Genomic DNA, 17,261 nt, shown 5'->3' with positions numbered 1-17,261 from the left:
TCTGAGATGGATGCAGAATTCACAGGCTTTAACCATAGATCACGTCATGTTTTCAAACACATTTCTCTTTGTCAACAATTTCACTTATTCTGCAGCTTGTGCCCAAATCAAGAGCCGTAATTCCTGCCAATGAGATGGAGCCATGTCATTTGGGTTCCCAAATTGGGTTTGTGTATTGCAGCTAAAAGGCTGCCTCGTCGTTTAGCGGAGTTTGAAGATGCACCATCAGCACAGTCAGGATGACAGACGAGAAACCCCCCGTCTGGCAGGGCCTGGCCAAGCAGAGCTGACTGCGCACCTGGCAGGCCCTGTCCACACCTGCTGGTGATTCACCTCATGTGTGGCCTTCTGCTTTGGGGATGGCAGGTGGGTACTAGAGGCAGGTGCTGTCTGGAACTCCAGGGTCATCTCTAGTCCCTTGGACAGCTGCTTCCAAGGTCTCCCTAAGCCACAGTTCACAAGGACCAGCAAAGGGCAGAGGCACTGGGATGCCCTGAAACCCAGGGAGACCTCCCAGGGACCTTGACTATCTGTGTGAGGCAAGGCACCTGCAATGACGGGAGCCTGGCTGAAGCAGGCTCCGTGAGGCCGCAGAGGAGACACTCACAGACAAGCTGCAGGGATGGGGTTATTGCAGGTGTACAGGAATGTAGGAATGACGGGGTCAAAATCGGCCATGTGTCTGCCTCTCGGAGGGCTTGACTCTCCAGGAAGGTATGCAGCAGGTACACAAGTTGGACAAGTGAGGTTTGCCCCTTTTCCCCATTGCTTCTCCCAGGTCCACAGAAGGAGGGGTGAAAGCACAAGCCAAACACCTCTCCTTACCAGGTGTCCTGGGCCAGGGCTTTAAAACTCTGCTAAGTTTTTCCCATGGTCATTCAAGATTTTGAAGTATTTTGGGATCAACTTAAGTAAGTTGTATTTTGTTATAAAATTGTGCACTTCCCCTAGGATTTTAGAAATATTGATGAAAAAGTCCCCGCCCCCCACCCCCACCCCCCGCCGGTTTCCGGTCCAGGATGTAGGGAGCTTAGAAGTCACCACCCTGAGAAGTGAAAATTCAACAACTCCTCTCAAATCCATAAGGACAGTGAGATAGTAGGACAAATTGCTGCCCCCAAACTGGAGAGACCAACAAGTGAATCCAGAGATCACAACTTACAGGAAAGAAACCCATGAGCTGAAACCTTCTTGGGAACAGTGTGAGGCAGATGGAAACCTGAACTATAATTGCTGAATAAAGAACAAGGCAACAAATAGAACACAGTAACCAATATGGTAGCTACTAATCCAACTACATCAATGATCACTTAAATGCACCAATTAAAAGATTGTCAAAGTGGATTAAAAAACAAGACCCAAGAAACCACTTTAAAGATAAAGACACATAGATTAAAACTAAATGGATAGAGAAAGCTATGCCATGCTAATACCAATAAAAAGAAAGCAGGAGTAGTTATAGTAATTTCAGGCAGTGAACTTCAAACCAAGGAAAATTATCAGGGATAAATCGGGCATTACATAATGATAAAGAGGTCAATTCTCCAAGAAGACATAACCGTCCTTAATATGTACGCTCCTAGCAACAGAGCATCAAAAGTATTGCCATCTAGTTGTATGTAGTGTTCTCTTACAATTTTTTTGTTCCTCACTCTTAACTCTCCCCACACTATTATCCTTCGGAAACCACAAGGGAATTTAGCTATTCTCAGAGCTGTCAAAGGTCTGAAGATGTGATTGTTCAGATCCAGGGTTGAAACAAAGGGTTTATATAAGGAATTAAGGGATGAAACTTTGGCCTTTCCAAGGGGGAGGATTGCTTTGTATCAGGGCAACATGCAGAGCTCGGAAAGTCAACAGGAGCTAAAATGTGAATGTTCTTGTTGGTAGTTCAGGAGAACAGGGGAGAAGAGGTGAATGGTAATTCAGGTCAGCTACAGCTCATGTCTATTTCCTCCTCTCCTCCAAAGAGATGCTGGGGCCAGGCCTCGGGGATGAGCTAGGCAAGGGCTATGTTCATTGGGAAAGAAGGGATCTATAAGTACATCTCCAACAAAGCCTTCTAATATTTGTACTGGTTTCATTACAGCCTTTGCTGCTATGCAGACCTGCATGGGAGATAAAAAACTGTAAAGATGTCAGCTCAAATATGTTTAGTTCTACCTCAAATGGCAATTCTCAGAATGTCACAGAGGCACTGGTTACCTTAATAGGGTAACAGATGGAGCATATGAGCTCAAAATCATGGTTAATATTTTATGAAGATCCATTAGGTTCATATGAGCAAACTATTGATGTACTTTGATGAGTCACCCATCCATCCATCCATCCATCCATCCATCCATCCATCCATCCTGGTGTACATACATACATATTTGTTCCTTTAGCTAATGAACCGCTAATGCAGAACCTGTATTTTATTTTTCTGTCTCCCTCAAAGCCTACATGTATTGAATGCTTAGAAGCTATGTCTTAAAGAGACTAAGCTTGTTTGTTTGGCTCCTCAGAGCAAACTAACCCTAACTGACCTTTCAGCCTGGGACGCCTCACAGTGAGGAGCGTTCCTGTGCTCCTCTGCGAAGCGGGAGAGTCCGCCTCGCTCCCGTTCCTGTGCTGAGTGATCTTAGCAGCCAAAATGAAGAGAGCAGACAGGGTGAAGTTGGGAACTCCCTGCCTTCCCCGTTCCATTTCACTTGCCCCTCCACAGAGCACGCACTTGGACGTTTGGTGGGGCTGAACCAGGAGACGATTCTGACCAATAGACACCAGGCTCTCCTCAGAATCCACCCCCTGCTCCGTCCTGCTGATTAAGGTTTTCTTTCTGAATCAGTCTTATGTACTGAATTCCTCATCCCTTAGGGTTAGTTTTCTCCCATGAAGCTCTTCAGTACCTCATCTAAACAGCCTGCTATGTGGCCCCACCAATCCAATGGGTCCAACAAGAAGAATAGCAGCTAATGTTTATCAAGTACTTACTATATGCCAGGCACTTTAACTTTGTGTGTGCTTTAGTTGTCTCAATTCTCAAAATAACCTCACTAGTCAAGATTGTTTTGGTTGCAAATTACAGAAAATCCAACTAAAACCAGCTTAAGCTGCAACGGCAATTTATTGACTTAGGTAATAGGGAAGCCCAACACAAGCACATGCCCTAATTGCACAAACAATACAGGACGTGGCTCTCTCGGGGTGGGTCTTAGTCTCTTTGTGTGTTCCTTAGGAAGTACTTTCCATTTACTTTCTCATATAATATTCATTATTATTATCACCTCTACTTTACAGTTAAGAAAACTGAGAGCTCTCCAAAAGATAGCTGGTTGAATACGTGACTACGCAATCACTCATGACTGCTGAAGAGGAGGTGAAGGACTTTTTCAGTTTAGCCCATTGGGTGGACTCTGGATGGACTGTTCTTGTTTGAATCCACAACTGAAGCAGAGGAAAGAGAATTTTTTGCTCCTCCTATGCCTTTGTCCGTCCTTGTGATCTCCCTTGAACCATCAATCATGGAGCTACATGTGAGCCTCCCTGACTGTGGTTCTATGGGTGGGCATGCACGGCCATGGGTCCAGAGCACCGAGCATCCTGCCCTCTGCTCACACTTCCCCCAGGCCTGCCTCTCCCCGGGGCCCCACCTGGCTGTCCTGTTGTTAACATCGAAGGACAAATGCGGTCCTGTATTTCAAAGTCGTTGGGCAGATCTGATTAATTTTAGAAATAAACAACATGAAGATTCATCACGAACTTTCAGGTATGAGCAGCAATAAACAAACCCCGAGCATGGAGCACTATTTATTTATTAAAACAGTAAATTGAAGGGAAATGGGCTATTTATTTTGCACGATGTCTTCCACAGAAATAATTGGCTCATTAATCACACTCTCACTGTGGTCACGTTTGGAAGGTCAGGCTCATCAGGAAACTGAAATGGGGGCAGTCTTTACAGCCATTTCCTGTGGAGCCCAGGGAGGCTGGCTCTCCGTGGCCTTGGCACCACCTGTGGATCCCTTATCACACAGAGGCAGCCAGGTGGCTGGCAGGTGGTATTGTCCAGTGGTTAACACCACAGCTTTAAAGCAGGAGGTCTGAGTTCAAATTCTGGCTACAACCACTGTCCAGCTATATGACCCTGGGCAAGCTATTTAACTTCTATGCCTTGTTTTCATCTATAAAATGATGCTGAGAATGGAACCTATCTTGTAGGGTATGGTGAGTTGGCAAGACCCTAGTACAGGTCTGGGTCAGGTCCGGTGCTCCTATAGGTGTTAGTGATCCAGGTATAGCCTCAGGGTGGAGGACTGGCATCAATGCACACTTGGAGTGTACGATTACTGTGGGGCTCCCAGGGCCCCCCAAGGGAGGCAGACTGGTGTAGTAGAGGCTAAGAGAACAGGCTCTACAATCAGCCTGAGTTCAAATCCAACCTCTGTCTCTTACTAGTTATACGTCCTTATAGAATGATTTGGCCTTTCCATGACTCCGTTTTCTTACCTATAAAATGGTGATGATAATAATAGTTGCGTCCTGATGTTATAATGAATATTAAATGAGAAAATACATGGAAAGTATTTACCTCAGTACCTGGCCATAGAATCAAATTTTGTTATTATGATTATGTTTAGGGCCTTCCTGGCCTGTGACTTTCCCCAGATACCAAGCATGGTACAGGTGAGCAGGCACACTGAACTTCAGCCCTATCCCCTGGCAGGGATAGTGAGGGGGCCAAAGCCCAAAGGGGGAAGGGCTGAGGGAAGTGTGCCTGCAGCTGGAGGGTCTATGCAATTTGGGCAGGTGACTGAAATGACCAGTGTTTGGGTCTGTGGGGCAGGATACAGCGCTGATGAGTAGGGAGCCTGTTGGCAGCAGCACCCAGCCAATGAGGGGCTCCAGAGCCTCTGCCCAGTGAGCTGAGGCCCATGGAGAGATGCAGGCCCATCTGGGAGGACACCTTCTGGAGCAGCACAATGGAGTGGGGTGGAAGGGCAGATGGAAAGGCCAAATAGGACACCGTGCATGCTTTGCCTGTCTCTGATTAAGGTTTTCTTTCTGAATCTGGTTCTCTTCCCTATGGAAGCCAGAGACTCAGAATCTTTCCCAAAACATCACTCCAGGCAGCCCTGACCAACCAAATGCACTCAAATGGAAGGGATCTGTTAGCTAGTCCCGTGCACAAGGTCGAGGCTCTTTTACAGCATCGAGACCAACTCCAGGCCCCCAGAGATGGTCAGGAAGGTCTGAGGCTATCGAAGGAGGCCTGAGTCTTGATGACCCTAGAGGGACTGGACAGGAGGAGGCAAGGCTGACAACATCCTTAGGGACTCAAGCTGGATGTGGGGAGACCTCTCTCCTTTCTCCTCTCTCTTGCACATCAGTAAAAGGAATAGCTAAACGGGGAAGCACGTGGTATGGTTAGTTTCAGTGCAGGAGGCATTCAGAGGCTGAGGGAGAGATGTGACTAGGAAGACAGGAGAGGCAGTGAGGTGGCCTGAAGCCTTTTCTGGCTGCTCCCTGGCCTGCTCTGTGGACCACATCAGTGGCTCCTCCACTTTCTGCCTCCAGCTGGGTTTGGCCAATGGGCAGCTTTGGTCAAATATCTGACAGCAGGAGAAGGAGACGTGGAGGTATTTTCCCAAGCCCCCTAAAGGCTCCCTCTCGGCTGGGCTGTGGGTTCTAGGTTCTACAGTGGGGTTCCTCCTAAGTTGGCCATGGATCTTTTGGACAGCCTACTTCCATGAAAGCAGCTATCAGTGGGGTTTGGAAGCACCCCTCCCTCTCTGTCCCAGTAGCTTCCACTCTTGCTGTCTTTGGGAGTTTCACCTTACCCTGCCCACACTGCTATCACCCTCATTAAACTCTTCTGTTAACCCCTGAGTGCACCATCTGTGTCCAGCCGAGGTCCTGACTCATACACTGAGTACAGAAGGGTCTTTTTTGCCCTAGTCAGGAAGGGGTCAGGTTATATCAGGGGCATTTTCACTGTCAGGAACTGAGTGTGACCAGGTCTGTGGAAAGCTGTGGCTAGAACATCCTAGGGGAGCAGAAAGTATTGGGGGAAATGACTCAGAGGCTGTCTCCTTGGTCTGGGGATCATTTACATGGAGTCCTCTTTGGTAGCTCAGTCCCTTTCAGGAATCCTGGTATGCCTCACCAAGGAACGCAGGGGTAGGATTTGGACAGAGCACAAAGGGAGTACAGTGCCCCCTAGGGGCTGTAGTGAGGGTGGCAGCAGCAGCCCTGGGAACTGGACCCAAAACTTCTATGTTGAAGTCCTCAACCCCTGTACCTTCGAATGTGACCTCATTTGGAGGTAGGGTCTTTCCAGGGGTCATGAGGTTAAAATGAGGTCACTAAGGTGGACCCTAATCCAATACAACTGGCATCCTTTTAAGAAGAGGAAATTTGGAAGCAGAGACAGGCATGCACAGAGGGCAGATGGTGTAGAGACAGAGAGAGGACAGCCATCTGTAGGCCCAGGAGAGGGGCCTGGCACACGTCCTTCCCTCACAGCCCTCAGAGGATCCAACCTGCTGATGCCGGGACCTTGGACCTCCAGGCTCCAGAACTGTGAAACTACACATTTCTGTTGTTTAAGCCACCAGTCCGTGGGACTTTGTTATAGGAGCCCTAACAAACTATTACACTCCTCAAGAAAAACTTGTGAGCAAAGGAACGAAGACATGGGACACGAACATCCCTGGAGGAGTGGGCTGCCGATGTCCAGTGGGTGTGACCGCCAAGAAGCCAGGGCTCCTCACATCCACAGCCTACCCTGTGTCCAATGTCCCCATCCTGGATGCTTTAGGCACAGCCTCTGGACCTGCTGAAGGAGAAACCTCTGAGTCCGGTGCCTGAGTTATTCTTTACCATTTTTCATGAGACCCACTGAAGGTTTTGGGCCAGGAAGGAATGTGATATATTTGCATTTCAGAAAGAGCCCTGTGACTACTACGTGTGGAGGACAGATGAGGTGGGTGTGGGAGAGACCGGAGGTGAAGGAGGCGGGTCCACGTGAGCAATGAAGGGGCAAGGGGGGAGGGGAGGGGATATTATTGAGTTGTTAGGAGGCATCACTGCCTGGGGGGATTGAGATACAGGTGGGAGGCTGAGGAGGGAGGGGGTTAGGGGTGAGAGGAGGCCTCTGGCTTGAGCACCTGGTGAGGGTGGTGTCACTGGGGAAGGCCTGGGAGGAGAAGTGATAGGTCTGCTTTCAGCACATAGGTCAGCATTATCCGAGGGACAGCACCCAGCTGCTCAGAGCCCATCAGCAGTGGGAGATCAGGCCTGGGGTATAGATGTGGATTTGGGGGGCAGTGGTGTTCATGGGGGGAGCATTGTGCAGTAGGAGTGGGAGTGAGCTGTAACTCCCAGCGGCAGCCCTGGAGATGAGCATTTGGGAGAGGGCAGCACAGGGAAGGAGAGGGGAGATGGACAGGGAGGGGGGAAGAAGAGGGTGCATCAAGGTGGGCCACTGGGGCTCAGTCCCACTCGGGACCTTGGAGAGACTGGAGGCTCAGACGTCACATGTATTCCTCTGGAGGGTCAGGAGGCCCACCTCGCACTGATGGACGATTGTTCCTGAGAGATAAACTCTCTGGTATTTCCAGTCCCAGCATGTGCCTGCGGCCAGAAAAGGGCCTCAGACGGGGACGCAGGAAGCTGCAGGAGCTGTAGGCAGGTGACCTTCAAGGCCAGTCAGGATACGGCCAGGCCACTGATGGCTTGCGCCACTCTTTCTGCAAACAGTCGTGCCCGTCTTCCAGCGGGAAGAGAGGAGCCTGTCCCCTTCATGAGCTGTGGAGCTGAGTTGTGGGCCAGGCAGCAGGGCTGGCTGTCAAGGGGATCCTGTCACACGGGGCTAAAAAGGCTTTTCTAGTATCAGCAAAGGCAGTAGAAACAGGAAACAAAAGTTGTTTAATGTGCAAATCATTAAAAAAATAATGATCTCACCCCAGGGTGTTCAAGAGCCCTAAACAGCTGTTAATGAGCTTACAGCAACAGCAGGAAAAGCAGCCAGCTGAGGCTGGGGTGGGGCTGGAGTGGGCTGGGGCTGGAGCTGAGGCTGGGGTGGGCTGGGGCTGGGGCTGGGGCTGAGGTGGGCTGGGGCTGGAGCTGGGGCTGGAGTGGGCTGGGGCTGGAGTGGGCTGGGGCTGGGATGGGCTGGGGCTGGGGCTGGGGCTGGGGTGGGCTGGGGCTGGGGCTGGAGTGGGCTGGGGCTGGGGTGGGCTGGGGCTGGGGCTGGGGCTGGGGCTGGGGTGGGCTGGGGCTGAGGTGGGCTGGGGCTGGGGTGGGCTGGGGCTGGGGTGGGCTGGGGCTGAGGTGGGCTGGGGCTGGGGTGGGCTGGGGCTGGGGGGGGCTGGGGCTGGGGCTGGGGTGGGCTGGGGCTGGGGCTGGGGTGGGCTGGGGCTGAGGTGGGCTGGCGCTGGGGCCTCCTCACCCTCCTGCTGCCCCACATGCATCCAGTGCCTCTGCTTTGGAGTCACATGGCCCTGGACTTCTGACCTTTATACCTCCAACATATAGTGGAACCTGGACTGGACACGTAGTCCCCACTCCAAGGAGGTCAGGGCCCTCCAGGCCATCTCAGAGCCTTCTGCCAGGGCCCGGGCAACTGGGCCCAGGAAGATGGTGAGTGGTATCCCAGGAGGGAGCTGCCCCTGTCCTGTTTTAACTGCCCCCAGGTTAGCTTATGGGGGAGGGCGCCATTCTTGGGTTTCCTTCTAGGGGTGATGTTGTTGGGAGTGGTTGATGTCAGGGGGTGTCACTGATAAGAGGGCAGGATGGGTGGGGTTTGCAGGGTTGGGGGTGAAGTTAGCGATGGGTATAAGACAAATGCCTCCAGGCAGGTGGAACAGACATGAGTGGGTGTTGTTAGTGCAGGTGGGGTGGGTGGGCTATGGATGTCGACAGGAAGGGGAAATGTGGGCGTAGGTTGGTATAAAGGTGTGGATATTGGTGACAGCGACTGGGTGTCAGGATGTCAATGGATAAAATTATAATAGCTCAGACTTTAGAGCACTTATTATGTTCCCATCACTGCTCTGTTTTACATAAATGTACTCATCTCATTTTTATAACAATCCCATAAAAGATACACTATTAGTACCCCCATTTTTAAGGGGGGGGAAATGGAGGTACAAAGAGGTTAAGTATCTGCTCAAGGTCATTCAGCTGGTAAATGGCAGGGCCATCTGGCTCCAGAGCCCATGCTCTTGGTCCTTCCACTCCTCATGGGACGTGGTGAGGCAGGGACGATGGGAGGTGGGTGGGCTGAGGATGGGGACACTCTGGATGGGGTGTGACGTCGAGGTGTGAACAGGTGGGGCGGTATGAACGGATGTTGCTGCAAATGAGGCCTGGGCCAGTACAGGAGGGAGGGAGTGTGTGCACTGGCTCAGGGTAGTGCTGGGCAGTTATCCTCAGACTTTAGCAGAGAAGCAGAATCACCTGGAGGGCTTGTTGAAACCTGGATTGTTTATGGTTTGGGAGGTCCAGGTGGAGCTTGAGAAGTGTTTTTCTAATACGTTCCCAGGTAACGCTGATGCTGGTGGCCTGGGGACCGGACTTGGGAGCACCGGGGACGGGAAGCACGTATGAGTGATGGCGAAGAACAGGAAGTGGTATTTGAGGGAGAGAGGAGGTGGGTAGAGTGAGACTAGAACTGAGAGTGACTTTAGAAGTATGGGGTGCAACCGCGCCCCGCTAGCTCAGTCGGTAGAGCATGAGACTCTTAGAAGTATGGGGTGCTGCAGCTGTAGGAAGAGTTCCAGTGGAATGAGCGCAGGCATGACATGGCTTAGGTAGGCAGAGAGTAAGTAAGGATGCCTGTGGCAGTGGCCTGGGAAGCTCCTACGGGCCCCTCCAGGGTGGATCACATGCTAGATGGGGTTCTCGATGTGCAAGGGTGGCGAGATAGGAGGTCCCTCTTCCCTTGCGGTCCCTTAGGTGCAGGAGGTTTCTCTATGTTATCAGTTTTTCAGCTATAAATTACTGGTCTCTGCAGGGCCCCAGAGAACTTGAGGGGGTGAGTGGGGCTGGAACCTGTCGAGAAAGGGTTTCCTCTCCTACTTCAGTCTAGCCTGTCACTTACCATAGCTCTAGTATGAACTAAAGTGTTGGAGGTGGTGTTGTGGGGGGGGGGGGGGGGGGCGGATAGTCACCAGTTTCCCCAGGCTGGGCCTACGGGGGTGACTTGGAGCCCTAACTGACTGAGCCATGCCATGAGTTGAGTTGTGTCCCCCAGAAAGATGTGTCCTCAATCCCAGTGCCTCAGAATTATAGAGGTAATCAAGTTCAAATGAGGTCATTATTGTGGGCCCTTATCCAACGTGACTGGTGTTCTTAAAAAAAGGAGATAATTTGGTCACAGAGACAAACAGAGGAAAGACAACAGAAGACACAGGAAGGAGATGGCCTTCTGCAGGCCCGACAATGCCTGAGCCACCGGGGCTTGGAGAGAGTCTCCTCACAGCGCTCAGAAGGAACCAACGCTGCTCACACCTGGATCTCAAACTCCCAGCCTCCAGAACCCTGACAGAGTGTGTAGCTTGAGCCACCAAGTTTATGGTTCTTTGTTCCAGCAGCCTCGGGAAGGGAAGCGAATGCACCACGATTCATGGAAGGAGCCAACAGGATGGAGCTAACGACTGGATGGGGCATTTGCTGTGGGTGGTGTCACTGCTGAGGGGCTGAGCAGTGGACAGCACTGGGAGGTGATGGAGGTGACTTCAGGAGAGGGGAGTGTACTGGAGCCCAGCAGATGGCCAGCGGAGGACGCTCCAGGGGCCAGTGAGCACTCCTGCTTTCTCTGGGGACGAAGAACGGAGGCTATCTTCCAGACAAGGTGCCCCCGAGCTCACAGTGGCCTTCTCACCACCCTGGGCCTCACAAAGGAACCTGGCGGCTCGCACAACACGCTCCCGCTGCTTGCAGGGCTCACGGGCCTCCTTTCTCAGGGGCTCGGAGCCGGAAGGGCAAGCAGGGATGTGTCTGTGGCTGTGAGAACTCCAGGTTCAGAGGAGCCAGGCATGAATCTCCACCAGGCAAAAAAGACTGCAAAAACCCTTTTCTTAATAATAGTATTTTATTGACAGTTATAAATATTTTCCATTTGTCCCCTATTTACAGTTGCAAAATAGTTTATGATATTAACTACCTCCACCCACCATTCAGCATCTTTCTAGAAACTGCATGAAAATTGAATAGGAAATAGAAAGCTTTTTAAGGGGGGGGCCCACCAACCTGGTTCCAGGACTTCCAACCACCCACGCGGACAGCAGGCAACGTTGCAGCAGGTGCTACACAGTAGCAAAGGGGCGGGCGGGGCGGGTCCTGGCGGGTCAGGACGCCAGGCTCCTCAGGACGTTGGTGATGCTCCAGTGCTGGCCCGAACACTTCTGCAGCACCAGCTGGAAGCCGAACTCCGAGTCGCTGTTCTCCTGCAGCTCCAGGCAGCGCTTGGACTTGAGGTTCTGGATGGGGCCTCCCTAGGAGCGAGGGCAGAGAGTGGAGTCAGAGGGTGTACAGGCAACATGGGGAGGTCCGGGGAGCCTGAGGCCTAGTGGCTGGTGCCGGCTGGGACTATGTGTGCGTCTAGATGTCTGGGATCCAATGAGGCTACGGGAGGTCTGGGGCCTGCATTCCCATGAAGCCTCGGGCTCCCATCTCTGATGTGTTGGTCTCTGATGTGTGAGAATGAGCTTGTGTGTAAGTTTTCTTCACAGAGCCCTAGCCTTTCACTAGAACAGAGGTACCCCACCCCGATGTCCATCTGTCCGGCAGGGGTACAGCATGCTGGGTTGCTCCTACAGCTCCTATCTGGGGGGCTAAGTCCTACTCCCCATAACCATAGGCTGGGGCCCTGCTCCGAAAAGCCTAGTTCCTTGGGACCACCCCGTGATTGGCCTGAATTTCAGTATCACCAGACCTCCTGCTTTTAGGGTCTGTGCTCCCAGCTGGACCTCTAGAGCCATCAGTGCTGGTCTCAACCAAGTTCAGGCTCCTGGATTCTGTCTATAAGGCCACTGGGCTCTCTCATCTCTGGATGTGCATGGTTTCCCCATGCTGCTGATGTTCTGGAATGTTCTGTAGCCATGCACACTCAGTTTATACCCCAAACACCCTGGGGCTGCTGGCTATGTGTCTGGGTGTCAGCATTTTGAGTATCTCTGAGTTATACTGAAAATGTGCTCAGCTGGGCTTTGGCCTCCCAAATGAGCGGAATTGCTTAGGCTGGGTGGTGGTCCATGTAAGTGGGCCCCTTATAGCTTAATGGTACTTGAGTATATGCTAAAACTCACCTTTTCCCCAGAACCTACTGTGTTTCCCATCTCAACCATAACCAGGCATCGTTGTGGGAAAGCTGGGCATTCTCAGTATATGTCCCCCTCTCCGCAACCTCTCATTAGGCACCAATTCCTGTCAATTCCACCTCCTTCAGGCCTCGTGACTGTCTCCTTATCTCTATCCCTTCGTACTTGCCCTGATTCAGGCCACCATCTTCTCTCCCCTGACAACTGCATCAGCCTCCTCGCTGATCCCCTTCCCACTTCAGGAGGCAGGGAGTAGTGATCCTTTCAGATGCACATCTGGCCCGGAAGACAGAGCTCGGCTCTGTAGCGCATGCTCATAGCGTGGTGCTGCGTCTCTCTCTGGCACGGTCTCCCTCACCTTGCACACCTTGAACTGCAGCGATACCAAACTCCTTGTAGTTTGCTGAACCCATTTACATTTTCTCAGGATTCCTAGACTTTGAACAAGCTGTGCCCTGTGCCTGGGGTCCTCTCCATGCTCTGCTTCAGGCTACGCCATAGTCACTGAAGGCTCGGCGCCTGCTCCTTCCTCCAGAGGCTTCTCACCTTCCACCCGACCCCGCCTCCTCCTCCTCCTCTCCAGTCCCCCTGCTGGCGCGTTATTCTCCATCTCGTGCTTTCTCCCGCTCAGCACTTACTGAAGGATAGTAAACGTTCTTATTTACTTGTCTTTTCCCCGCTGGACTGAGAGTTCCATGTTTTATCAATTTCTGTCTCTCAACATCCAGCAAAAAGTTTGGATGGAACACGACAGGTGATCATTAATCTGGCTGTCATGACTTATATAGGTAAGAAGGGAATCGGTCACAGGACAGGGTGACCATGCTCAGGTTTGCCCCGGGCTGGCCCTGGCAGGCCTGGCAGCAGGGAGAGGGAGACTCTGAGCCCACCCCCAGCTGCACCCATGCTCATCCCAGTGAACAGCCCACTGTGAGCGAGGGAGACGGAAGTCCTTTCTGGAAGTCATCCCAAGTCTGCCACCACCATCCCCATGGCAACAACTGACATCGCAAGAGCACATCGAGACTCAGTTCTCACACCACCTAGAAAACTGGCAGTATCTGCCCCAGCTGAACAGACACTTCCCTGCGACCCAACAACTGTACCTATAGCTATACAACTAGCAGAAAGGTGTGCACCACGGACAGGCACCCAGGTGCCTTCTGAAACATGATTTGTAAAAGCTCCAATCTGGAAACAACCCGAACACCCATCAATAGGAGGGCGGATAGAAAACAGCGGTGACTCACATCAAGGAATACTATTGCAGCATCAAAAATGGACACCTGGTGCTTTGCTCAAGAGGGATGAATTTCACAAATATAACATTAGCAAAGGAAACCAGGCTGAATATATACATAATCCTACTTCCATAAACTTCCCAAGCAGGCAAAATAAAACCACAGTGTTCAAGTCAGGGTGGGGTTACCTTTGGGGTGGAGGGGGTGGCAAATGACATGAAGCAAGAAGGGGGCTTCTGGGGTGCTGGTGGGGTGCTCTTTCTGACCAGGGTGGTGCTTGCATTGGCATTTACTTGGTTTTAAATAATTAAGTTGAGTATTTATTTTTGTACGTATATGTGCATGTTTCTGTGTGTATGTGTTGTTCTTCAGTTAAAAAAACTAAAACAAAATTCCAGCTCCTAGGAGAGACTTTGAGCAGAGGGTGAAGGAGGTGGGGGAGTGAGAAGCCAGATGGTGAAGGAGTCAGGAGTGTGTGTGTGTGTGTGTGTGTGTGTGTGTCGGGAGTGGGTGTGGAACTTCCCAAGGTCCGGTGTGTGGGAGATGGCCTTGCGGATGGCAAACCTCTTCAGAAGCATTCGAGTGAGTGAAGCATCCCTGCCCAGCCAGCACCTCCTCTGAGGCGAGCAATGACTACTGCCCCTAGGATCACAGAGACATCAGAACAAAGGGGTAACTGAAACAGCGACCTCATGGGGGTGGGGGGGAGAGGTGCAGCCAGAGAGAAACCCACAAGGTCAGGCCCTGACAGGACAGGACCAGTGGCCATGAGACAGGGGCTCAGAAAGGACTCATGTGAGAAGAGTCCCCATGTGGGAAGAGACTTTGAAGCCAATCCTCTTGTTCTCGTCTGCAACCTGAGTGGCTCTGTACTTGGGCCTCGGGCCCTTTAGCTCTGCATGTCCACCTGTAAGGACAGCCCCCGAACCAGCACTTTCTTTCCACAGCGGCTCCTCCTACGAGCATTCTTCTCCCGTTGAACTAAGATCCTATCTCAGGGGCATCCAGAAAGGGGACCCAGAACTTGGGTCCCATACTTGGGTCAGCTCCTGCTTCTCCACCTCTTCCCTTCCAACAGGGTAGGGTGGGGCCCATGTCCCCCAGTTCCATGCTTTTCCACATTGAGTTTCTTATGGAAGAATTTTGTATACTGTTTCCATTCTGGTTGCCCTCCTTTTGTTTTGTGTCACTCAAAACTGACCACAGAGCACAAATCACCTCATTTCCACTGGACGATAAATAGGCTCTTGTAACACAGCCAAGGAATGGGCACTGTTAGTGGCCACACCACAGTCCCGAACCATGAACCACACTGGGACTGTGGAGGACAGCCTCAAGTTGTCCTCTCAGATCCTGTCCCTCAAAGGCTGGACTTTTGGACACAGAGGCATCCCTGTGACACTTGCTCCAAACAAGGCCAGCCCATGGCTCTGCCTGGCCCAGTTTCTATGGCTTTTGCGTAAAAGCTCGCAGCCTCTAGGCCGAGCACATCTGCTGCCCACCCACAGGCTGGGCCATGTGGCTGGTGCTTCTTCGGTGGGACTGTATCCAGCTTCTCCTGACGCTCCAGCATCCGGCCAGCCCGGTGGTCCTACCCACTGCTGGGAGCGCAGCGCAGGCAGGGCTGGATGAAACCAGCCAGCTCTCTTATTCACGATGTCTGCTGGGGGTTCGGCACTCCGGGGGTGAGATGGAAAGGGGACAGTGCTGAACTAGGATGCTTCTCTTCTGGTGGTCAGCTGTGTGGCCCTGGGCAGCCGCTCCACTCTTCTGGTTCCATTATCTCTAAAGTCAGATGATCACTTCTGTCCTGATTACTGGAGGATGAGCAGGACAGATGGGAAATCCCTTTATCAGCTACAAACAACAAACGGATATGAGGCTGTTCATAGAATCGGGTGGGGGCTCCAGAAAAAGTGCACAGCAAGCAGAGGGGGCCGGACCGAGTGCCCTTCCATTCCACTGGAGATTTGGACTGACTGCTCAGCATGTCCTCAGGGGCTGGGCCAGGCCAGGCCTTGCCAACAGTGGGGCTGCTTCAGCAACCCCTGGACCACGGAAGCTTGGAGGAACTGGTCCCAGACAGGAGGCCACGGCCCCCTCCTTTCCCACCAGCCACTCAGGAACATTCTGAGCCTTCTGCAGGGCTCTGTGCCAAGGCTGAGAGAGGAAGACAGGGGCAGTTTCTGAGAAGTAAAGTGTTCCTTCAGAGACTCGACTATGACATTTCCCAGGCCCTACCCTGGCCCAACCATGCCCTCGGCACCCTAGAGACAGGAAGTGGGGTGACCCTGGGGCAGAAACAGCCAGGGTGGCCTCTGGGAAGAATGTGGAAGACATGGAGTGAGGCCAAGAGCAGGGTGGGGTGTGGAGAAGCACAGCCTCTGTGAGAGTGTGTGGGGCTGCAGGGAGGGCAGGGTGTGAGGCCAAGGAGAGCTCCCTATCTGGAGGCTCCGAAAGGAGAATCTTCTACAATGGAGTAGTCAGGCCACCCTGGAGGTCCCAATGAGCAGAGCCCAGGCATGCATCTTAGAAAGACATCTGGAATAGGGGGAGAAGGGCCAGGCCACCCCTTGGTACTAGAGCTAGCACTGGCCCCTGGCGCTATCTCCCTCCTGTCTTTCTTCTCAGACCTTGACCTCTCTCACTGAACAAACTCTGGGGTCTTGCCTCTCTCTGGGCAAGTTCCATTCACCGCGATTGGAAAGGAGCTGTCCCTTCCTCCACTCAGTCCCTTCCTGGTGAGTTCAGCCCCCTTGGGAGCAGCCTGGTGTTGCTACCAAATGCACCTCTACCTGCAGGCTTTGCACCTGGGATAAAAGTAACAATAAGTTAACACTTACTTATCATATGCCCAGCACTGTATCAAATGCTTTGCATGCTCAATCTCACGTATTCCTCACAATAACCCTCAGAGGTGGAGATGCTAATTATCACCATTTTATAGAATTGGAGACTGAGGCTCAGAAATGTCAGGAGACTTGCCCAGGATCACATGGTCAGGAAGTGGTAGAGATAGGTGGGGATCCCGGGACCCAGCCCCTTATCCCCACCAGAATAAGTGGCCAGCCCACTCACCATTTATTCCACTCCCTGCCTGTCTCAAGGGAGTGGACTAGACTGACAGCTGTTCGTGCCCCAACACCTGGGGTCTTCTTGACCAGAGAGGAAAATCACCTTGACCTCCAAGAGGCTCTGAAGAGCCAGTTTGATCTAGTTCTTTTGAAGACTCTCTGCAGAGACATGATCCATCCATCCATCCATCCATCTGATATTTAATGAATGCCTACTATGTGTCAGGAACATCAGTGACCAAAGAAGAAATAATCCTTATCTTAGTGAAGACTATTCTAGGAGGAGGAGCAAACAATAAATTCTATAGTGTGTTAGAAAGTGATAGGCAGCACAAAAATGTAGAGCAGTGTGTGTGCATGCTTGTGCCCCCCTAAAATTCATGTTGAAGGCCTAATCCCCTATGTGATGGTATTTGGAGGTGAGCATGGAACCATCATGAATGGGATTATATGAAGAGACACAAGAGGGATGACCACTCTCGCTCTATCTCTCACCTCTCCTCCCCACCCCACCCCCCGCCTCCACATGAGGACAGTGAGAAAGCTGCCATATGCAAACTGGGAAGAGGGTTCTCACCAGACACTGCATCTGCTGGCACCTTGACCTTGGACTTCCCGGCCTTCAAAATAAATGTTTG

The 17,261-nt window shown here is 52.0% G+C and overlaps 1 protein-coding gene across 1 annotated transcript in view; it reads right to left on the bottom strand.

Annotated features, from left to right (window-relative positions):
- Nucleotides 1–11,077: 11,077 nt before the first annotated feature.
- The window catches only part of GALNT18 (polypeptide N-acetylgalactosaminyltransferase 18), a 286,847-nt gene continuing 280,663 nt past the window's right edge, over nt 11,078–17,261 (bottom strand). The window contains exon 11 of the mRNA XM_079787752.1: nt 11,078–11,483. Within this exon, the coding sequence (XP_079643878.1) occupies nt 11,337–11,483 (147 nt within the window). The 3' untranslated portion in view covers nt 11,078–11,336. The remainder of the gene's footprint in view (nt 11,484–17,261) is intronic.

This window comes from Cnephaeus nilssonii, assembly GCF_951640355.1.
Source record: "Cnephaeus nilssonii genome assembly, chromosome: 13".
In the NCBI taxonomy this organism is placed as follows: domain Eukaryota; kingdom Metazoa; phylum Chordata; class Mammalia; order Chiroptera; family Vespertilionidae; genus Cnephaeus; species Cnephaeus nilssonii.
The sequence above is the reverse complement of the archived record's forward strand: the minus strand, read 5'-3'. Positions and strand labels throughout refer to the sequence as shown.